At 40.1% G+C, this 24,945-nt stretch overlaps 1 protein-coding gene across 7 annotated transcripts in view; it reads right to left on the bottom strand.

The window, feature by feature from the left end:
- DLG2 (discs large MAGUK scaffold protein 2) overlaps positions 1 to 24,945 on the bottom strand; it is a 2,338,778-nt gene that overhangs the window by 1,184,574 nt on the left and 1,129,259 nt on the right. For 6 of the 7 annotated variants that reach the window (XM_040255566.1, XM_040255568.1, XM_040255582.1 and 3 more), the window contains one exon: positions 20,783 to 20,944. In XM_040255566.1, the coding sequence (XP_040111500.1) occupies positions 20,783 to 20,944 (162 nt within the window). The remainder of the gene's footprint in view (positions 1 to 20,782; positions 20,945 to 24,945) is intronic. The other variant, XM_040255579.1, reaches the window with a different exon arrangement.

The raw sequence follows: 24,945 nt of genomic DNA, 5'->3' as shown, positions 1-24,945 counted from the left end.
AAATTAATGCTGCATTCCCCAAAGCCTGCAAGTCACCTGCTCGACTTTCTCTGCCAAGGCAGGCAAAAGCCTTTCATATTATTGCTGCTCCTCCAACTTGAAGAAGCCAAGGATGCCCTCAAACTAGGCCCCTGGATACAGTGAGGTCAGTTTCCAACCACTTAACTGGCACCAGGACACAGACTGTGTATTGGAGTCAGAGCGCAAGTGGATCTGGTTTGGTCTAAACTCTGATTCAGTCTGACAAGGAAAAAAAAAAAAGTCAGCTGTTTGGGGGTCTCTGCCTTTGCCCCCTAAGTGCACAGGCAAGCTCCATTTTCAGCCACGGAAGCTAGAGGGCTTTCAGTTTACTGCTGTTGCTTCTTACATACGGGCAACAGGCCAGGTAGCATTTCCAAAGGCAACAGCTTGTCTTAGTAAAGGCACAGAGACAGGGCTGCCTGTGACCTCCCAGTAGGAGCACCATTGTACCTTTTGTCATGCAGAGGTGTTTTTCAGCTTTTCTGCCTGAGAACTTCTGTCTGTTCTCAGATTTCTGAGTAAGCAATGTCAGTATTTACTAAGAACTTCCAGGTCCATGGAGAACATTGTGAGCAAAGCAGATCTAATCATTAGGTTGCTGCTGCTGCTAAGTCGCTTCAGTCGTGTCCGACTCTGAGTGACCCCAGAGACGGCAGCCCACCAGGCTCCCCCGTCCCTGGGATTCTCCAGGCAAGAGTACTAGAGTGGGTTGTCATTTCCTTCTCCAATGCATGAAAGTGAAAAGTCAAAGTGAAGTTGCTCAGTCGTGTCCGACTCTTAGCGATCCCATGGACTGCGGCCTACCAGGCTCCTCTGTCCATGGGATTTTCCAGGCAAGAGTACTGGAGTGGGGTGCCATTGCCTTCTCCAAATCATTGGTTACTGAGTCTTAAAAACATCAGGTTTGAGAGAACGTGAGAGGGGAACGGACTGCTCTGTCCTGTGAGTGCGTTTTTCTTCTGCACTTAATTTTGCTCTCCTGTAGAACGAGGATTGTTGGTCATCTGTCTTCGAATTTCTAGGGGTTTGCACAGGGCAGAACATAATGAATGCACAAGATGAGTTTTACTATAAATTTGTGAAGGAATTTAACTCTGTGATCTTAAGTGAAGAGCTTAATCTCATTTCTGAAGGAGGTAAGTAACAATAACTGGCCACCTAGTTCACAACGTGGTGGTACTAATGAAAGGAGACATATGAAAACACCCTGTTAACCATAAAAATGATCATATATGAAGACCAGGCAGATGGATTACGTCCCGTCATTATCCAACCCAGTGGATGGTATTACCACGGTGCCTGCCACAGAGTAAGTACTCAATGTCTGACGAGGAACTTGAAGCTTAATTTACCATGAGCAGCACGGTGCTCAATTTCACTAAATTCTCACTTCAACCCCATAAAGTAAAGATACTGTGTGTGTGTGTGTGTGTGTGTGTGTACGCTCAGTGCTCAATTATGTCCAACTTTTGGTGACCCCATGGACTGTAGCCCATCAGGCTTCATTATCTTTGGGATTTTTCCCAACAAGAATACTGGAATGGGTTGCCATTTCCTTCTCCAGGGATCTCCTGACTCAGAGATCAATATTATGGAATACATGAAAGAGCAAAAGCCTGGATAGATCAGTGACTTTCCCAAGGTCACCTATAGCAAGTTATGGAAGAGCTTGGACTGACCATGTGGGTATCATGTCAAAGTTTTGGTCCTTAACAATTAATGAGCAGGAATGAATGGGGGGGTGGTAAAAGAGAAGAGGGTGGAAGAAAATTTAATACAGAAGATTATAACTAAGGTAATGAATGTTAACACATAGGCAGCATAGAGAAGATATCAAACAATATTCCTGGGCATAATATATTTTGAAATCTAAGATATTTTTTTAAAATAAACATTCATGGTCTCAATACAATCTCCTTAGGAAAACAGCAAGCAAACAAGCTCTGTAATCAATTCCTTCAACAAATTTTACTACCAAAGCATGATGAGTATGTTGAAAGCTCTTGAAACTGTCAGCATCTGCTTTGCTGGGGCTCATCTCATCTGATCATTTATTTGACAGAGGAACAGCTCCAGCTTCTGCAGTTTTCCTTAAACTGCTGAGATTTTTTCCCCCCAATTAAATCACCCAGTGACAGCAGCAATTCTATTAGGCTACTTTCTTAACTCGGTCACAAAGCAGAAAGATAACAAAGCAAGGCATGCAACAATATAAACCACGCTAAGAACCATCACTCAGTGGTTTCAGATCCAAATCAAGGCTGTGAAATATAGGATGACATGAGATGCTGAAATGAAAAATAACAACCATGTTTCTCTGAGGCTCAGGCATTCTTACACAGCCACGTTTTATATAACAGTCAGCTCAGAGGGTTAGTAAAACACAGGCTGCGAAACCTGGAAACCCTCCTACCCACATTAAGCTAATTGAGTTGGAGACATCCAATCCATCACATTTGTAGGCTGATTCATAAGCAACTCACCCTGCCCTAGAGCAGAAAGTGAAATGTTATAAGCTGGCTACTCTTAAAATTTCAAGCCCAGCAACTCTGAACCTGTCAATATCTTAATGGGAGAGAGAAAAAGGAAGACTCTAATTCAAGCACACTTCTGTGACCCTGATGAAAAAATAAATACCCAGTGCACATTTTATGACTGACATTTCCATAAAGAGTTGAACCATGAATAGGAAACCCTCTCTGCCCAAATCCTATAGAAAGTGCATCTCCATTTTAGCAAGTTGATGGGGTAATTTAAAATCAGTCCTTTGCTAGGATGCAACTTCCATGCAGCATAAAGAAAATAATCTTATGACAGCTAAAAACCCAAATTCAGAGAGGCAAGATATTGTAGCTCTTGGCTTGCAGAGCTGGGCAAAGCTTATGATACTAACTAATGAACACAGACTACTGCCTCATACGTCAAAAATACTGAGAGGAATGAGAACAGAAGCAGAAGTCTGGCACTTCGAGCACTCTCTTGAAGCAAATGGGCTGTCTCACACCTTCTGCTGGTCTGGGGGAACCTGTCGATCTCTGTTACTGAGAGCCGTCATGGAATCAGGGGTGCCTCACTGATACACTGATCAAAATCGGTTGCTTTCTATCTTTCCTGACACATAAAAAAGATTTCTTCTTGAGGACAAGCATTTCTAAAGGGATGGAAGGAAACCTGAAATTCATTCCAACCAGAAATTCCTAACTTTGAGTCTGTGGTCCTGAGAGAGTCCATAGATAGGCTTTAAGTGATCCACCCTCTAAGTAATCATTCTTGAAATTTTATGCAAAAATTGTGTGGTATATATAAGTTGCTGTGAAAGTGAAAGTGCTGTACTCAATATGCCAGCAAATGTGGAAAACTCAGAAGTGGCCACAGGACTGGAAAAGGTCAGTTTTCATTCCAATCCCAAAGAAAGGTAATGCCTAAGAATGTTCAAACTACTACACAATTGCACTCATCTCACATGCTAGCAAAGTAAGGCTCAAAATTCTCCAAGCCAGGCTTAAACAGTACATGAACCATGAACTTCCAGATGTTCAAGCTAGATTTAGAAAAGGCAGAGGAACCAGAGATCAAATTGCCAACATCTGCTGTATCATCAAAAAAGCAAGTTCCAGAAAAACATCTATTTCTACTTTATTGACTTCGCCAAAGCCTTTGACTGTGTGGATCACAACAAACTAGAAAATTCTTAAAGAGATGGGAATACCAGATTACCTGACCTGCCTCCTGAGAAATCTTTATGGCAGGTCAAGAAGCAACCGTTAGAACTAGACATGGAACAACAGACTGGTTCCAAATAGGAAAAGGAGTACATCAAGGCCGTATATTGTCACCCTGCTTATTTAACCTATATGCAGAGTATATCATGTGAAATGCCAGGCTGAATGAAGCACAAGCTGGAATCAAGATGGCCAGGAGAAATGTCAATAACCTCAGATACGCAGATGACACCACTCTTATGGCTGAAAGCAAAGAAGAACTAAAGAGACTCCTGATGAAAGTGAATGAGGAGAGTGAAAAAAATTGGCTTAAAGCTCAACATTCAGAAAACTAAGATCATGGCATCTGGTCCCATCACTTCATGAGAAATAGATGGGGAAACAATGGAAACAGTGAGAGAATTTATTTTGGGTGGCTCCAAAATCACTGCAAATGGTGACTGTAGCCATGAAATTTAAAAGATGCTTGCTCTTTGGAAGAAAAGCTATGACCAACCCAGATAGCATATTAAAAAGCAGAGACATTACTTTGTCAACAAAGGTCCATCTAGTCAAAGCTATGGTTTTTTTTCCCAGGATCCATGTATGGATGCGAGAGTTGGACTATAAAGAAAGCTGAGCACTGAGAACTGATGCTTTTAAACTGTGGTGTTGGAGAAGACTCCTGAGAGTCCCTTGGACTGCAAGGAGATCCAACCAGTCCATCCTAAAGGAGATCAGTCCTGAATGTTCATTGGAAGGACTGATGCTGAAGCTGAAACTCTAATACCTTGGCCACCTGATGCAAAGAACCAACTTATTGGAAAAGACCCTGATGCTGGGAAAGATTGAAGGCGGGAGGAGAAGGGGACGACAGAGGAAGAGATGGTTGGATGGCATCACCAACGCGATGGACATGAGTTTGAGCAGGCTCCAGGAGTGGGTGATGGACAGGGAGGCCTGGCGTCCATGGGGCCGCAAAGAGTAGGACACAACTGAGTGACTAAACTGACCGATAAGTTGCTGTTGTTGTTTGGTAAGAAAAGGACTCTTTGTTTTGTTTTTGTAATTAATTTCTCAAAAAGGCTTATGACTTTGAAATGGTTAAAAACACTGTTGTCCAACATCCTATCTCATATCTGAATCATCTCTACAATATTTTATTGAGGGTTTTCTATCCTCTGAATACTTTCAGTTACACGAAGTTCAATATCATATGAGGCAGCCCGTTCTACCTTCAGACCGCTTGACTGAAATAAACAAATAACTTACATAGACTTTGTCTCCATATTGTTTACTCTAGAGGTCACAGGGCCTAAAGAAATTATAGAGAATAGTCGCTTATGATAAACAATTCAAAGCCAGAAACAGCCATGTCCTCTAAGCTGAGTCTCTTCTCCAGGGATCACATCACTCATGCTTTTGATGTTTCCATTTGAGATGATTTTAATCCCCTCACTGGACTATTTGCCCCTCTCTGGAAGCACTCCAATTTGCTGCCCTTCTCCCTGAAATATGCTTCTCAGATCCTAATGCCACACTCCGGAACAGTGCAGAATTATCTCTCTTTGTTCTTGATATAACAATTCCATTACTGTGGCTGAAAATTGCATTGACTTTTTCGGGAGCCCCATATACAGACAACTCTGACCCCCTCAATCTCCACTTTCTTTATTGTGTGTTGCTCATTTGTTCCCCACTGATCATTCTAAAAAAAAAAAAACGTAGAAAAGAGAAGAGAAAGGAAAAGAGAGACTAAAGAAACAGGAAGGGAAAGTGGGGGTAGCCATAGGAACATGGCAGGGAGCTGGAGACGGGGCTTTAAGCACTGGGAGTAAAATTCAAGCCGACCAACAACCATCTTCTCAGTCTTAATAACTACCCTAAATGTGTTCAGCACTATCCTCAGTATACAAATGTGGGAACTAGAGTTTACAGTGAAAGTGCAAGTCACTCAGTCGTGTCCGACTCTTTGTGACCCCATGGAGTATACAGTCCATAGAATTCTCCAGGCCAGAACACTGGAGCAGGTGGCCTTTCCCTTCTCCAGGGGATTTGCCCAACCCAGGGGTCGAACCCGGTTCTCCCACATTGCAGGCGGGTTCTTTACCAGCTGAGCCACCAGGGAAGCCCAGAGTTCACAGGGGCTCAGTGATTTCTCAAACAGCAGACTTCTGACACCCAGCCTGCACTGCCCAGCAGCTCTGGTAATGTAAGACAGCATTCCCATTGCATAGGCTGGTTTTTTAAATATGGCTTCTTTAACATTTGTTTTTAAAGAGCTATTTCATTGGCAGTTACACAAATATTCGAAGACATCTCTGAGGTAACTAATGAAGAGGCAGACGCTATTCTTATTGAATCAAACTAACACAGGTGATTTAACTGGAGAGACTGAAGGTGAGAGAGATTTTTATGCATTTTCACAACCTCATCCCGGCCCTTTGAGAAAGCTGAAAACTGGCATCAACAAATACAAAGTTAGTGATAACAATTTCTAGTAACACTTTCTGGACATTGGAATAAGTAAACCTCTGTGACCTGCTGAGCAGAACACACCTGCTTCTTTCCTTTTCTTTAGAAATAGAGGAATACATTCTGGTCTGAGAATCTGGGACCTGAATTCCTATCTCAGCTTTAGCATTAACTGTGTGTCTGCCCAGGGAAAATCTCACAACTGATCTTACTCGTGGTTTCTTTATATGTAAAATAACAGAGTTAGACTATAATATTTCACATGTTCCTACTCAGTTCTAAGCTCTCTAGTTCTGTGGGTTTACTGTTGAATATCAGGTCATCTGGCTTCTGAGAGAACTTATTGCCTGGGTCTATGCAGTTCTTTCTCTAAGTTGTATCAGGGTCTCATGTTGTTTGAGGAGGAGCCCCCTATTCTAACTCATATAAATATGCTCAGTGTCTAGGGGCAGCTCCGTTTTAATTATTCATAATAGATAAATGAACCTATTTTAGAAAGTCTATATGCAAGTTGTATATTGCTTGTTTATAATTAAAAGCCAGTTATATAAATCATTCTCTGAGAAAATAAACCACCAGTAAAACAACTTATTCAATTCCTTCTCTCATAATGCATGCGTGCTCAGTTGATTCAGTCATGTCCCATTCTTTGTGACACTATGAACTGCAACCCATCAGGCCCCTCTCTCCATGGGACTGTCCAGGCAAGGATACTGGAATGGGTTGCCATGCCCTCTTCCAGGGGGTCTTCCTGACTCAGGGATCGAACCCGCATCTCCGATGTCTCCATCATTGGCATGTGGGTCCTTTACCACTAGCACCACCTGGGAAGCCCTCCCACATAATATGAGAAGATAAAACCAGAACATTTCTAGAGTACCCGATCTGGAGGTTCAATCACTAGAATTTCAAAATGATTTTTGAAATGACTTCCACATGTGCCCTGTGGCCCACAGGTGGGGCTGGAGGAGACGATTCTGCACTGGTGCTACAGGCAAAGTGACTTCAAGAAGCGCCTCTAGAATGCATTTTAAATGCACTCACCTGTGACCCCAAATTGGCCACAAGTTCAAACACACTCCATGTTCTGCCAATAAAGAAGGAACAAATCACCTGCCTTCAGTGATTTCGGAGTCAGTTGGCCTGGGAGCGCGGCCTTGGGGTTAAATTCACTCACTTGACTCTGGCAACTCCTCTGAGAGTTGGGGAAAATCAATTCAACTTTCTCTACCATATTTTCTCGTAGAACATTCTCTCTTAAATAAATATTATGAGGCTTCTTTTGTTTATGTCAATAGAGGAATGTAAAAACTGCCTCCTGGAATTCCATTCATACTTAGTAAGGTTATATAAACCCTCAGCCATATAGTTTCTGTTCACTGCATGATTCATATGCATCTTGGTTTCCTTAATGTATTTAAGTTCTTCATAGAGAAAGGCTCTATTTCTTACTTCCTTTACCATCTCTCATGGTGTTTAGTAAAGTTCTAGCAATACACATGGCAGTCATTCAGTAAACACTGTGGCATCATGGAGTTCAAGACTGCAGTTTCCAATGTTAGCATGTGACAAAGTCCCCTGGAGAGGACATAAAAATACAGAGCCCAGGATTGGTGAAGTGCTATGGAACTGGGCCTCTGTGACTCTGATACACAATCAAGTTTCACAACTTCCTGTTTAAGTGTCTCAACTGGTAATGGTAGCAACAGTGGACAGTAGACAGAGAAAACGGCAGAGCAATGGTTAATACTACAAAGTGTTCAAATTTCAGGCTCTGCCACTTCTGCCCAGTGTGTTTTTAGGAAATGCTTTAACTTTTCTGGGCTTATGGTTTTCTTCCCTACTTACCCACCTTCTGTACTATGGGAAAACTGGACCGGATCAGTGGCTTCCTGGCTTTCTTGACCTTGATTACAATCAGAAATATACACTGTGAGCCAAAACACATTCACATTAAACTGGAGCACGGGTTCTACTTTTGATGTACTCTCATATTTCCTATTGTTCTTTTATTCTAGTCTAAAATTATAAAATGAATTGACTCCACATTTGATAGTAAGTCAGTTGCAGTTTGAAAATCCTGGACTTGATGATTTCTACTATCCCCTTCGGTTTTATAATTACATGGTTCTCATTTGCTGGTGAATAATTTAGCACGGTGACCAAGAGTGAGGGGTCTGATGTCAGACTAGCCGCACTCATACCCCAGATCTAAGAACTAAATGTGTAACCTTAGAAAAGCTTTTCTACCTTCTGAGCACCCACTTTCCTTGTCCATAAAGTGGGAATAATAAGAAAACCTGTCTTACAGGGTGGCTAAGTGAAATAACCCAATGCATGCAAAGCACTTAGAATAGTGCCAGCATATATTCGGAATTCAATAAATATTATACTTTATATTGTTATCATTTCTCCTAAAACAAACTCTATACAGAACATTTGGTGAGCAAATGTAAAAAGTGAGCAAACATAAAAAGAAAAATTCACAAAACTGAACTTTAGACCTTAGCAGCTGTTTCATAGGACCCCACCCCCCACCACTGCCCCCACCAAAGTAACTTAGGAGTTTTGTTGAACAAATATAAATGGACAAACACAAACTATTGATACAAGCAAAATCTCCTTGTTAAAGAAAACCCCAGGTAACATACACTTGATTTCAACAACAATAAAATTGTACCACACAAAATCATGCTAGAGTTATCCCTTCCAGTTCAAAGAAGTGGGATTTGATCTGTATTTAGAATTAGTGAATTCTGATTATAAATACATTGCCAGACATAAAACAAAAACTGTTTCCATTTTCATGGGTTAATAATATTCTCCAAACGTTTAATATAGCTAATGTGTGAATTCAGTAAGGGCATTATATATCTTTATTTTATTGCCCAACAGTTGCTAGGTATGCACTTGTTACTATGAAGCAATACTTTTTAATTTTTAAGCAGTACATCCTTAAGTAATACAAAATTATATACCTAAATCAGTGCTTCCCACCAAGTAGCTACCTTGAAAGATTGATTATAACGTTCTAACATCCTCCAAAACTAGCCACAAAGCAGAGTATGTTTCTTAATGCTTCAGCAAAGTTTTGTTTGGATCAGTCAAAACCTGGCTGTGTTCCCAACTTATTTGCTATACTTTATTTGAACTAGCCAAAGGGACATTCACTTTCACGTGAAAGACAACAATTTTGAATGATACACCTTTGCTTAGCTGAGATGGGGGTATTCTGTAGTATAAAACCATTCTCTTAAAGACAGCGCATGGGAAAATATAATAAGAGTTCATCTCTACTGAGAGTTCAAAGAGTTGATTAATCTTAAATTTAGATCTCTTCTTATATACACATACATTTTCTACTTTATAAATGAAAAGTAATTATCATTTACTGAACACCTACTAGGTGCCAAGTCCTATTCTAAAGACTTGCCACGTATTATCTTAAGTAAGTCCTACAATAATCCTGTGAGTTCCATGTTATTATTTACCATAGGAGAGAAGCCAATAGATTTGCTAAAGGACACAGCTAGAAAGAAAAAGAGCCAGAATTTGAGCCCAAGGAGGTCTGATTCTAAAAGTCCTTCTGCTTTCCCCTGTACATTATTGTTTTTCTGGATTAGCTGGGAAAGAGTTTTTTAAAAAATCTAAAACTCAGGGGATGTCAACATTTATTTATGAATAAATGCATGAGATGTGGAATAATGTATAGACAGATACACACACACACACACACACACACACACACGGGCTTTCCTGGTGGCACAGATCGTAAAGAGTCTGCCTGCAATCCAGGAGACCCAGGTTCAATCCCTGGGTCGGGAAGATCCCCTGGAGAAGGAAATGGTAATCCACTCCAGTATCCTTGCTGGGAAATCCCATGGCTGGTGAGCTATAGTCCATGGGGTTGCAAAGACTTGGACACGACTGAGAGACTTTCACTTCACTTCATGTATATATATATGTACATGTATATGTGTGTACTAATAAAAACTATTGAAAACATGCTTACTAATGGTTACAACTCTGAATTTCTTAAATGGGGGAGGAATGTAGGAGTTACACATTGTTTTAGAGCAACAATAACCACAGCATCATTACCAACAGATATAATAAGCATCCTTTACTGGTGGGCAGCCTCTGTGAGCTTTATGTATATTACTTCTAATTCTTATAGAAAGCGTTGGCAGTAGTGAAATCCTAGTCTTAAGAAGCAGTGTGTTGAGTCTTGAGTTAACCCTTTAGGAGTAACTAAATCGACAAATAATCGCTAGTGACACCTAGTTAGGATTGTTCTAAACATTCTCATTTGAAAAGAAAAAAAACTTATTATGCCTTTAATATACATAACAATCTAGTATTTCTTAGAGAAAAATTCATTACTATTGTTGTCATTACACAGCTGGGAAAAATAAGAGATTTGGATGTCATTCTCCTGATTTATCTTTCCACAGCCATGGCGGGGACCCATTAACCCACGCTGGCTAGTTCCAATGAACATTTATGAATTGCGAGATACTGTGGTAGGTCCTGTGCCCACCATTTTCTTCTTCCCTTTTTCCAGTTTCTGGCTTAAACACCCAGGATTGTTTGAGGTATGCTATTGGTACACTTCCCAACTAATGATAACTGAAGCAAGAAATGTTTCATTCGCTTAGAGTTTTGATCAGGAGCGTTTGTGCCTGGATTCAGTATATGTCTGTCAAGGCCATATTTCACTCACATTTCCTCTTGCCAAGGTTCTGGGCCTGGAACTAAATGCATTTTTCACAAATATGTAAATCTCTGCCAAACCATTCTTAGGCTTTTATTAACTAAGTGCTTCTCAATTTAGCCTCACAAAACTGTTCTTTTTTCCCCCAAGACCAGATGCTTTCTGAACCATCAGGTCAGCTGCTTATACCATCTAGTGGAGAGAGACAGAAATGAACAATGTTTACATTTTTGAAAATTTACTAATTTTCTAAAATAGCAAAATCAGCTTAGTTTTCTAACTAGTAATACTAATAAAAGGACTATGGCTAGAAAGGAAAACAAATACATAGTTTTCAGCTGATGGCCAGGAATCCATGACTGTTAGAGTCAACATATTTCATAAGCTTCTTTCCTTACTCCTTCCTTTCCTCCCTCGCCCTTTCTTTCTTTCTCTCTCCCCTTCTCTTCGTGTTCTTTCTTACTAAAATCAGTGGCCAATTAAGGTGGTGCTAATGTTAAAGAACACGCCTGCAGGTTTGATCCCTGGGTTCGATCCCTGAGTTGGGAAGATCCCCTGGAGGAGGGCAAGACAGCCCACTCCAGCATTCTTACCTGGAGAACCCACGGACAGAGGAGCTTGGCTAGCTACAGTCCAAACGGTCACAGAGTCAGACACGACTAAAGCAAGCATTCACACATGCACAACAAGTATTAACCAGTCAATCCTAAAGGAAATCAACCCTGAATATTCATTGGAAGGACTGATGCTGAAGCTAAAGCTCCAATACTTTGGTCACCTGATACGAAGAGCTGACTCATTGGAAAAGACCCTGATCCTGGGAAAGATTGAAGGCAGGAGGAGAAGGGGATGACAGAGAATGAGACGGTTGGATGGCATCACAGATTCAATGGACACGAGTTTGAGCAAACTCCAGGAGATAGTGAAGGACAGGGAGGCCTGGCAAGCTGTAGTCCATGGGGTTGCAAACAGTAGGACTTAGAGACTGAAGAATAGTAACAAGTATTAAAAAGGCATTTAATGTTTGGATGACTCGATTCTAGGCACTATAGATGAGCCATGTATTTTTCAGTTATAAGATATGATCCTCATCAATGAGAAATGTATAACTCAGTTTAAAACATAGAAACATTAGACAACTAAGGCTTGTCCATGAGATTCTCCAGGAAAGAATACTGGAGTGGGTTGCCATGCCTGCCTCTAGGGGATCTTTGCAACCCAGGGATCAGACCTGCTTCTTTTATGTCTCCTGCATCGACAGGAGGGTTCTTTACCATAGCACCACCCGGGAAGCCCACTAATGCTTAAACATTGTGATAAACTACTCACTGCTTCATGGTCTCCTCAGTGGTCTTCTCTGTCCACAAGACCCCTAACACGGTAGTACTATTTCCTGCGATTCGGTCCCCAGCATCCTCCTCCCCCTTTGCTAAGCAGTCCCATCCATACCACCTCAACTATACAGAAAATGCCTACGTCTTCATTTCTCAATAAGATCTATCTAAATTCCCAGACCTTTATTTCAAACTGCCTGTTAAGCCCTTCTACTTGAGTGTAGCAATATATAGCTCAAACTCAATTATTCAGCTCTAACCTCAGAATCTCTTCACCCCACCCTTAAATCTATCCTTCCTCTGGCATTCTTGATTACCTGCCATGATACTTCCCCTATGCAATTGGTCAAATTAAAAAAAAAAAAGTGTGAATTTACATCCATTTCTTTCTCTCCTCTATTGTCTATACTCAATGGGTCTCAAGTTCCAGAGGGTATCTTTTTCTCAATAATCTTTCTAGTTCATTCCATCCTCCATCCCCAGTGTCTCTGCTGTATCTCAGAGCGTGTCTACCTGTTGCATTTTGCCTGATGTCCTTGATTGCAATACACCTTTTTCTTGTTTTTTCTCCACTCTGCTGCATGACATGACTAATGGTCTAATTTGCAACTCTGACTGGGAGTCTCCTCTTTTTAAATTGCATAGTCATTCCTCATTACCTACAAGGTGAAGTCCAGTCTCCACAGCAGGCCCTTCATTACCTGTTCCCATCCATCTCCCTTGTTTGAAGACATGCTTTGGACCCACTTCTGTATACCTTCTTAGTCCTTACATTCCATCTCTCTGCCCAACTCAATTACAAATAAAAAGGCCTGCCATTTCTAGAATTCCTCCATACTGATACACAACTGCTAGAATCTAGGACAACCTTGACCAATCTGCTTTATCTCCAACTTCCTTCAAGTCAAAAATAACCTCCCATCTAATGCTTTCTCTGACCACACCTGTCCCCAGATCTCCAGCTCAGAAAAAAAATGAAAACATGTCTCTAGGTCTTGGGAGAATTTGCCTCTCCTTTGCTCCTTTCTCCATTGCACACACCATGACAGGTTGTATGCATACATCTCCAAGTTCGTAAACCTATCTATTGCATGTAAGGAACTTGAAGGCATATTGCTCTTTGTTTCCTCAGGGAATAACATAACTCCCACATACAGGAGACAGTCGAAGAGATTTTACTGTATAAATGAATGAATAAATAAATGAATCAATCAATATTCATAAGAGGTTCTGTTCATATTAAATGTAACTGCATTTCAGAAATGCTAGATGGTTTTCCTAGGTTACCCTGCCAGAAATTGCAGAGTCAGGATTCAAAAATCTATTTTTTGGCTCCAAAGCCCATGATGGTTTACAATAACCACACTAATTTCTGCCTGGAAGCAATGAAAACCTGGACTGGGATAGTAAATGTGGATAAAAAGAGGAAGGTGAGAACACTCAGACATTTGAAAACCAATAAGAGATTACAATGAAAAAAATTCCATAAGAAACTTCAAAGTTTTTCATTTAGAATATTAGAATAATACTATTACATACTAATATCAAAACATCAATAGCAGTAAGGATAGCTACCATTTTTGCATATTTCTTATGGGTCACACTGAGCTCTTTGTAGAGTTAAAAACTCAAAGAAACATCAATGAATGCCATTATTTTACAAATTAAAGAAACTGAGGCTTAAGGCAGTTAAAAAAACTTGAGAGAGCTCACACACCTAATAATTAGAGGACCAGGCATTTGATCTGATTGAGTCTGATTCTAAGGCCAGGGTGAATTTTTATGTTAAACTTTTCTATTGGTTGTACTAGCCATCGTCTATGTATCTATTATGTTAATAGTATTTTCAGAAGTGTATATATCCAAACAAAAAATAATTTTATTTGGAAGAAAGGGTCTCATGACCAAACATGTTTGGAAAATAGTGTATTAACCATGTCCCCATCTTAGAAGTTTATATTGCATAATATCTTACTAATGACTGAGAAATTCTTCAATAAAGTTAATGCATCTAACCTCTCAAATGTTTTCAGCATTCATTCCTTTATTTTCCTTATAATGTTGACAAAATCCCAGTGGAAATACTTTGGGAAATGCTGGCTTAGTTTTACTGTAGATGTCAATGAGGGAGAAAGAGGAAAAATAAAAACAAAAATAAGATGTGGTCCAGTTTACAGGAGCTTATACATTTATTAGGAGCAAGATAAATGGAATACCTAAAGGAAAAGACAATACCCGATTCCACAAAAATTATTCAGATTAATAGAATAAGGTATACCTTAAAAAGCTAATTATGCAAACTCCTTGCATTACAGGATGTTATAACCAAGTGGAGTCAGGCAAGAGTTAATAAGAAAGACTGCATGGAGAAAGAGAATTTATTACTGTGGCTAAAACGTACTTTCCTATAAGTAGGCTCTGGCAACTCTGGTAAGAAAATAGTTTTTGGAACAAAGTACACTCAATCTTTTCTGCCTTCATTTCTGTATATTGGCTTCTTCATTTGTGAGCTATCACTCCCTATAATTTTCCCAAATTTACCCTTCCCCCAGATTCCCCATTGTTTTCCCATATACATTTAACAAATGCCCATTTGTTCAAGACTGTAAGAGTCTATCCTAACTTCTCATATTCTCACTTTCCAGTAAATCTTCCAAGAATCATTTATCTGGTCTCAATGAGAATCAGAAGACAGAAAATCATGTTTATCTGATTAAAGCAATCTATACAAATCTATTGAAAAAATAGCTTTAATCTTCCCTGTAAATAATCACTGATGGCTTTGAATATAAGATGTACCAACTTTTGGGGTACCTTAGGAGATGCTGCCAATTTTAATTGCAAGATGTCATTGATTTTAGGACACACTCAGATTTCAGATATGTAATACATGAGGAAATAGGTTTAAAATTGATGAAATGCTGTATCCATAATGATTAGGCAAGGGGACAACAGATGGAGAAAAATAAGAAGTCTATGCCTTCATTTCTTGCTTATTTAAATATCAATGGCACCAATCCCCCAGAAGTCAACTGTTCATACTGCCAATGACAAATAATTTAACAAGTATTTTGAAGGTCTGAGAATATAATAATGAATAAAACCAATACAGATCGACCTTGAAGGCATTCATATAATGATGATAATATTGACAGTAAATTTACTAAAACAAAATTAACAGTTATAAATAACAATAGAATTAAAATAATTAGTTAAATTTCTGATCAAATATGGTAATGTGAAACAGCATAGAGTAGAATTATTTATTTATTGATCAATGTTTGAATCTGTAACTTGTACAATGCTCATTTCTGAAAATTGTAAGAGTTTATGAAATCCAACACATATAGAATGAACATTTTAAAAGATGAATAACCTAATAAAAAGGACAGAAATAGATCTTGCCAGGTCTTGGGAAGGATAAAGCATGAGGGTTGTGGTGTGGATGTATGTACTTGGGTTTTTCAATGACACACACATACTGTGAGAACTGTTTCTCAATGCAGAAAACTCTCCAGTTGCTCAAAATGCAGTGTGTCTCTCTTGCTGAGAAACAAATTTTTACAATCTCAAGAGATTCTTCAAAAGGGAACTAGCCCCAAATAACGAGCTCTTGTCTTGGAAGAGGAACATAGTCCCTTGGGAGTTTACTACTGGGTAGATAGAAATATTTTAAAGATAGAACCTATTTCCCTTCTCTTTTCTCTTCATGTTCCCATCTATCAACACTCTTCCCTGTCCTCATTTAGGAAAGTAAGTTTCTTACAAATTCACTTATATTTTGTATCTGCTTAACTTTTAAGAATAAGGCTATATGGGGGGGAAAAAAAGACCTTCAAATTTTACACACCTAGAGCCAACAAAAGACAATTTGACCCTAAGATCTCTTTAAAAATAGCAGAACAGTTTAGGGGAAGGTAACATAGCACAGGAGTGATAAATACAGATTTTGGAGCCAGAAAGATCTGAGACACCAATGAGGACATTCCTATTCACTAGTTCTATGATTGAAAGGGAACTTTGGAATTTTAAAATCAGGCACACTGCCTCACTGACGTCAAATGAGACAAATAAAATAAATGATTATAAGATATTTGCCATGGTAGCGGATTGATGAAAACAAAGTCAAAAACAACATTCGTTGTGTTTACTATGTGCCAGCCACTTATTAAGCAATTTACAAGTGTCATTTTATTTAATTAGTATAAACAAGCTATGAGATAAATATTATTATCACCTTCATTTTACAGAGGAAGAACCTGAGATAGAGAGCTAACAGATACTCTGTAAAGAGTACTCTGATAGACGCCTGGGGTCTCATAGTACCTAAGATTCAGGAATTTGAATTCCTATTGTACAGTAAGGATGAGCAATACATAATTAGAACTCAGATTCCCTCGGAGAGCAACAGGCATATTTAAAATCACAATTTACTGTCTTTTGTGTCCCCATCACCTATTATGATACCCATAGTAGACACTCAATTACTATTTAATGAGCTTATCTAAACTGAAAAGAAAATGCTCACGGTTTATTATAGGCCTGTTTCTTTCCTAGAGGATTCTAAAGTAGCATCTGAAGAGAACACATCCCCATCTGGAGGCCAAGAAAACAAATTCTATCCAATTCACTGCTAAATTGCATTTCTCCTTCCAACCCCATACTTCACACTGGCCGAGGTGCTCTAATGAAAACAGGCTAAGCAATCCATCTATCCGCCAAGCAGCGGGGGTGCTCCAAAGGCAGATGAATCTTAGAACTGAGGTTTCAGGCGCTTCGCAGCAATGGGAGAAAAGACTGTAAAACCTGCAACAGGCAGATTACTCAGCTAACCGTTGGGAGCCCACTAAACATGATATTTAAACTGTCCTCCAGCAATCTCACACTCTGTTCAGGCATGCCATATGTAAATTCCTAATTAATAATAGAGAACCACATTGCTGTCTATTTTTTTTAAGATTCATTTTGATTATAATATTTTGATACTATTTTTATTGAAAAAGAAATCTTTTTTAGGATTTATTTAAGGTTTATTTTGACCATTTGAAAACTCTTTACTGAAACTGTCAGAACATTGTTTCTGCTTGGTCACGAGGCACGTGGGATCTTAGCTCCCCGACCAGGGACCGAACCTGCAATCCCTGCAATGGAAGGTGGAGGCTTCACCACTGGACCGCCAGGGAAGTCCCCAACCTGCCTTCTAAGTAGGATGCAGGGGGAGGCATCTCACTGTGTGTTTTGTCTCCTCACTCTTCCCCCTTTTAGTGCTTGACCCAAGAGCACCAGACAGATCAAAGAAGCAACAAGGTTGAAACTGTGCCAGGTCAAATGGAGAATTTATACCCTCTTAGTACATCTCTGACTCTAATAGGCTTCCTTTATGAGAAAATAACACATTAGTTTTTAATCAGGGCAGGTTTTCCAAACACTTGAACTGTGATAATATAATAACCTCTTAACGACTTGATTAGGAAATGTGTTTTTTGTGACTGAACGTCCATGTGCTGGCGTCTGATTATGCAGGGCCATGCTGGGGCCAGCTCGTCCTGTCTCATGAGAACCTCACGCGCCCATCTTTGTAAGTGCATTCAGCGGCTTCAGGTTGGTGACCTGAAATCAGCCACAATGGCGGTGTGCACACTGTGACATTGGGAAACACAACACCCTGGGCTGTTTTCTTTTCTGGAAAAATTGTGCACATATATTTCTATCACTGTTGCCGATAGAAGAAAGGTACACAGGCTCTTCATTAAGACAATCTAATAGTATATCTTGTTTAGCACAAACAACACTCTAGAGGGTCATGACGGAAGCCTCCTGGCCCCAAAATAGCTAACTGGCAGGCTGGGTGCAGAAGCCCTGGACGAGGTCACCTTTCCATTCTCTTTACAATACACTGGGGGGCCACACTGCTTAGCTGGTAATTCCAAAAAGGAGAAAAAGCCTATTCTAACCTTGACGTTTCGTATCAGAGATTTATTATTCACAGGTGGCTACTTTTAAAACTGATGTGAGAAATCTTCAACAAAAGACATCACTACAGTAAAACCAAAAACACCAGAAAAATAAATAAATAAAGAACATAGTAAGAAAAAAGATAGAAGGGAGCAACTGAGACAAAATAAAACTGAAGAAAACAACCATAGTGGAAGACACTGAACTCTGAGATTCCTGGAGTCAAGAGATAAAGGGGAGAGAGGAAAGATTCCTTTATATCTGAGAAATGATCTTCAGAAAAAAACAAAGTTGCCTTCAACTTGAATAGACATTTACCAAATGAGGCATGAAGCAGCATTATACATGGTATAATCCCCCAAACTGCAGATGTTCAGTAATTAGATTATCAAGTATATGCTGAATATGTAACATACAAAATGAAGATCTGATAGTCTTTTTATTATTTTGTTCACATTTTTTTTTTACTGTTGCCAGATTAGCTTTAGACTAGCCTCCATCATCCTTCTCATCTTAAAGCCATTGGGAACTCTGCTCTAGAGATGATTAAAAAAAGGACGTGGTAGGAAGAGGGAAAAGGCAAGTTGGGAGGACTAACAGGAGGAGAGGCTTCATGGAGGTTCTTACAGGGATTCCTTCATCCAGTTAGAGAAACATCTGAAGTGCAACTCCTCTCTGTGCAGTCCAGTCTCCCAGAGATTTCAGGTTGGTGACCTGAAATCAGCCACAATGGCGGTGTACACCGTGACATTGGGAAACACAACACCCTGGGCTGTTTTCTTTTCTGGAAAAATTGTGCACATATATTTCTATCACTGTTGCCGATAGAAGAAAGGTACACAGGCTCTTTGCCCTTTTTCAGTTTACACTGGTCAGTACTGATTCAGGATGAGCAAACTGTTGTTGTTGTGGTTGCAAAGATGAAAGATGCTTAAAGCAGGAAGGGATTCATCTGACCCTGGAGTGAAATCACTGATTTCTACAGTTAGACCAAACCCTTAGAGACAATTTTGTGTGAGCTCCTGCTGAAGAAGGAGTCCTTTCCTCTGTATTACCTCTAGGTCGTCAGACAAGCCTGGAAGGTTTCTGGTGCTGCTGCTAAGTCGCTTCAGTCGTATCCGACTCCGTGCGACCCCATAGACAGGCAGCCTACCGGGCTCCGCAGTCCCTGGGATTCTCCAGCCAAGAACACTGGAGTGGTAGCTACAGGCAACTCCTAATTTACAAAAGAGTATTTTTTGGAGGTAGCACTAATTGACATAAGTTGTGGTCTTACAATGATCCCAAATATACATTCCTATTAATTATACACAGTGGTTGTGCTTATGCCCACCAATATCATGATTCCAACATGACAGCCCTAAGTATGAGAAGGTAAATCTCTGTTCTCTATGCTTTTATCTCCTCTTCTCCGGGGTGACCATACCTATTCCCATCCATCAGTGATTTCCAAAGAAAATTCTTTGGAAAGAGTTCTTTTCTTTCTGGGAAGAAATGAACAATGAGTTTCAACAGCAAAATATTAAATATTGACTGGAATGTGATAATTAGCCTAATATTCTAATTAATGTGTGGTAACCAGAACTAGTTCATTTAATAATGCAGGTTTAGGCTGCCAAAGTACTTAAAATGTACCAAATTTTGGAACTATATTAAACATAATACAGACTTTCTCTGATGTTTTGGAAGGTATAATAAGATCCCAGAAGACATCAGGGAAACCTTCATGGCTACATTTTCTATTGCAACACAGCTGTATGAAAGTGCCAGAGAAGTGAATGTTTTAGCTAACAAAATAAAAAGTTTTTAGCCAGATCAAGGAGCTATTTGGTAGTTTTTTTGGTTTGTTTTGTTTTACATTTATGTTCGCTCCTATTACATCATTGACTCTAGTTCCACTTTCCCTTTTATTGACTTTAATCAACATTTATAAGCTTTTACCCAAGACACAAAATCCCATAGCATCAGCAAAGCAAATGACACAGTAAACTGCAACCAAGGAACACAGAAATTTCTTAACGCTCATTTCATTGTCCCTTCCTGTCAAAATAGCACTTACCAAAAAATTGTTTTAAATCTAAGAAAAAAAAAATGTAGAAAGCATTGGAAAAGTATGACACCAAATAGAAAGAATTATAAAATAGAGCTGTTGATGAACCAACTCACAGTTTCTTTTTTAGTCTACAAGGTGAGGCAATTACTAGGTGTCATCATGTTATATTTATCTGGAGCCAAGCAAACAGAGGGAGAAATACAATTTGAGCGAAATCTTGATGTCCTTGTGGGCTCTGTAAATACACGGATCAGTGTATTTTCCCATTCAGTTTGTCAGTGTTTGGTCTCTCCTTAGCCCATTTGCAGAAACTAAAAGGATTTTCCAGACACGTAAACAAATAACAGTAAGAGTAACTGTCCTGTCACCTGTCAGGAATTCCAGGTAAACCTCCAAACCACAGAAAGACCCTTTGACCACCATGTCCCACTGTAGTGCTTTAAAGGAGCCCCACTTAAGCCAGCAGACATCTCCCTCAGCAAATGCATAACCATCCCCTGCCGCCAGCTCTAAGAGCAATAGAACTGACCTTCAGAGGAGAGATGTGAGACTGCAGGACATATCCATGGACATTTTCTATCTGAGACAGGTTCTTTTCTGACACGTGCACCAGTTCAGGGCCTCTCACTTCGTGGGTCAGTCGAGGTAAGGAATGATCATGTGGAGCGTCCTCATCTTGATAGCGATACTTCTAGGAGAAGAGGCAAAAAAAAAGGCAGAAAAAGCATGAGTGTTTACCGAACTTCACGGTCTCCCTTCATTTACAGGGCCCAGAGCACATCTATTGCTGACGTTGCCCAACAGGCTTTGCTGCAGTCCCTTTGGGTGGACACCTAAACTAGGTCAACGGCAAGCCACGTTGAACCAACCATCAGTGCCAACCAATGCTGATGACTTGTTTTTGCCTATAGTGTACTATCTCTCTTTATAAAACATAGAAGCGTGATAACAAATGACACTGAGACAATTTACCTAAGTAGGTAAGGAGGTATCTCTCCAAAGGATCAGAATATCTAAATATGTGCTAAAAATTTTAGGTCAAGGATGGAAAATTAAAAAAAAAAAAAAAAAAAAGAAGTGTAGAGCAAGAAGACAGAATTCTGATGCAACCAGTTGGGGAACCTAATTTTGATTCAGAAAGCATGAAAGTTGTAAGTTTTCTAGGAAATAAGGGAAAATTTCTGCCACCTACATTGTTTGTATTGGCCTCCAAAGAAAGAATATTTTCTTCCTTTCATATCCAAGGTGGAGGAGTGTTGATTTGGGTTAGTTAGACTCTAGGACAAAGGTTCACAATTTCCAAAGATGGAGCTTTCGTTTAAAGAACTTAAAAATTAAGGGGAAAAAAAAAATCTGCCTGTATCATATTGAGAAGATTCCCTGAGGGGAAAGAGATAATAGTTCATTCTTTCTTGGTCCCTTTTGCTCTTTGTCATCTTCCTTCCACATTCCTGTAATAGTAAGAGCATCCTCTGGCAAAAGTAAGGCCCTCCTCTGGGTCTTCCAAGCACACCAAAGGAAGCTAGCAGAGAGAGAAAAGGGCCAGGACAAGGCATGCTCTGTGGAGGGTAGACATGGCCATGGGTCAATCTCCATCTCCAGCCTTGGCCTGGGTGTCCCTTTCTTCCTTCTCTCTTTGCTTCTCACCCCATTTCCTTCAGACCTACCCCACTGCTAGAGTCTCATTGTTTCATGGCTATTAGTCTACTTGGGAAAGAAAAAAGGGAACACTCTATATCCCACATGCAACCCAGCTAATACAATGTTAGTTTGCCTTGTTCCTCCTTTGTTCCCTGTGAATGGCAAAGGGGTGATCAGGGGCAGAGGTCCAAACATTGACATAACACAACAGGTTTACCTGTAATGCCTACCACTTCCCAGTACCCCTTTATTATCATCACCAACAGGTACTATTATCATATCAGGTTACAAACAAACAACACATTTTCTTACAAAATCATGCTTATGTTTCTCTCATTTTTAGGTGAAAAATATGATTTCTTAAACATCAGCTCTCCCGCTGACTCATAAACTGACAGTAACAAGAGGAACCGCTCAGGGTTGGCAATTCAATCTGGAGTCCATTCTTATTCAGAAGTTGATCATCATTACTTTCATTTTCCAGGGAGGCTTTCCACAATGTTCCAAGCTTAATATCAGTTTCAAAACAAAAATTACAGCTGACAACACCATGAACCAGTTTGCAAAGGACTCTCATTTATTTCTTTCACTGCAATTCCTCTTGTCTATGATGCTCCATTTTTCTTATGAGAGAACTGACATTTAGAGAGGTTAAGAGACTTGTCCAGGACCCCCTACATACTGGTCATGAGAGCCAGGACCCTGTCCAGATAATTGGAATCTGAATCCTTTTTCTACTCTCATAAAGCTCCCATTCCCCGCTCCCCCATTCCCAAAAGGAGATGAAATCCAAGCCTACAGCAGCTTGGTTAAAAAAAAAAAAAAAGCACTTTATGGAGGATAGATGACAAAATGAGGCTAGAACATTCCTGTGCATTACAAAATACCATACTTTTATTTTCCTAACTCTATGAATAATTTGGGAAGGTCATCTGACTTAGAAACATGAATCAAGCTTAATATTCATTCTGGATCAGTTATGCGGTGTTTGCTGGAAGTGGAATAATGTCACACACATGCCCAGTTTAGCGGCTCTGGCTTTCAGCCTACAGCCCCTCCACAACTCCTCCCCCCTCTTCAGTTCTCTCTCTGGGAGGCACTGCCATCTCTGCAATCCCCCGAGCCAGAAAAGTAGGAGTCAGTGAATCGCCATCCTCTCTTTCACCCCCTGCCATCTGCCAATTCAATAAATCAGTGAGTTTACCTCATTACTGTCTCAGATAGCTCTTGAGCCTACTCGGTCCTCATCTCCCACCACCTCCGTTAACCACTGCCCACATTCGGGTTTGCAGCTCTCGGCTGGCCCACAGCAACAGCCTCTGGACTGGAAAGACTGCTGCTGAGGTTGCTCCTTTCCCATACATCCTGGCCACAGGGGTCCCCAACCCTCGGGCCATGAACAAATAGCAGTCTTATGGACTGTTGGAAACGGGGTCGCACAACAGAAGTGAGCGGCCAGCGAGCACGTGAAGCTTCATCTGTGTTTGCGGCTGCTCCCCATCGCTTGTATTACTGCCTGAGCGCCACCTCCTGCCAGATCAGAGGCAGGATAATCAGGTTATGTGCTTGAATCATCCTGAAACCTTCCCCACCACACCTGAGCCCAGTGAAAAAATGTCTTCCACAAAACTGGTCCCTGTGCCCAAACGGTTAAGGACGGCCGCTGTACATATGCCAAGGGGCTGGCTTTCTGAATCTTACAGTGACAGAGTCTTTCTCTTTAAAACACCTCAGTGGCTCCCACTGACCACGTGACAGAGCTGAAGCTTCCTTTCCTCGTGATAAGTGACCCCCAACACCACTACATGAGCTGAGTCCTCACTAGTGCTGAACTCTTGTATCTCACCACTCTTACCGCAGGACTATGAAATAAACATAAACATATCATTACCTCCAATTTTAAAGGATTTTTTAAAAAATTGTTAAATACACATAAAATTTACCATCTGAACTGTTTTAAGCATATGAAAGTGTGTTACTCGCTCAGTTGTGTCTGACTCTGCGATCCCACGGACTGTAGCCAGCCAGGCTCCTCTCTCCACGGAATTTTCCAGGCAAGAATACTGCAGTGGGTTGCCATTCCCTTCTCCAGGGGATCTTCTCAACTCAGGAATCCAACCTGGGTCTCCTGCACTGCAGGCAGATTCTCTATCATCTGAGCCACTAGGGAAGCCCCTTTTATGTGTATAGTTCAGTAATATTAAGTATTCATACTGATGTGCAACCGATCTTCAGATTTCATCTTGCAAAATTAAAACTCTTTCCTCATTAAACAACTCAGCATTTTCTCACCTACAGCCCCTGGCATCCCCCATTCTACTTTCTGTTTATATAAATTTGACTATTCTATGACAATTCCACCTTGTATCCATGGAATCACATGGTCTTTGTTTCTCATGACGGGTTTACTTCTTCATGCCCTCAAGTGTCTTCCATGTTGTAGCAGGGGACAGGATTTCCTTCTTTTTAAGGCTGAATAGTATCCCATTGTATGTATACACCACATTTTGTTTCTTCATCCGTCTGTAGATGAGCTGTTGATTGCTTCAACCTCTTGGCTATTGTGGGTAAGGCTGTTATGAACATGCATTTACAAAAACATGTTTGGAACTATGCTTTCAATTATTTTGGAGAGATACCCAGAAGTAGAATTGCTAGATCATATGGCAATTCCATTTTTAGTTTTTTGAGGAATTTTTTAAGCCTTAAAAACTTTAACATATGTAAAGCCATATTCATGTCGCTCATCACAGCCAGGAAGGGCTTGTGTTCTACAACCTAAATATCCAAGAACACCAAAAGTAAAATTTTGCAAAGTTAAACTGATTATAGAAGCTCCTCAAAGATTCTTGCAGCAAGATTCAGCTGGTATAGAGAAAGATTTCATTCATAAAAATGTACATCTCACTGAATTGTTTGGCAGAATAAATCAGGACACAGAGAGATAATAAACTTGGTTGAACTTACATGGTACTGTAAAGAACTTATTTAATTATTTTCATAAAATTAAGACCCAAGTTGAAGAGTGATACAGGCTTAAATTAGACTGTA

The sequence above is a fragment of the Oryx dammah genome, unplaced genomic scaffold (genome assembly GCF_014754425.2).
Source record: "Oryx dammah isolate SB20612 unplaced genomic scaffold, SCBI_Odam_1.1 HiC_scaffold_15, whole genome shotgun sequence".
Classification (NCBI taxonomy): Eukaryota; Metazoa; Chordata; class Mammalia; order Artiodactyla; family Bovidae; genus Oryx; species Oryx dammah.
The sequence above is the reverse complement of the archived record's forward strand: the minus strand, read 5'-3'. Positions and strand labels throughout refer to the sequence as shown.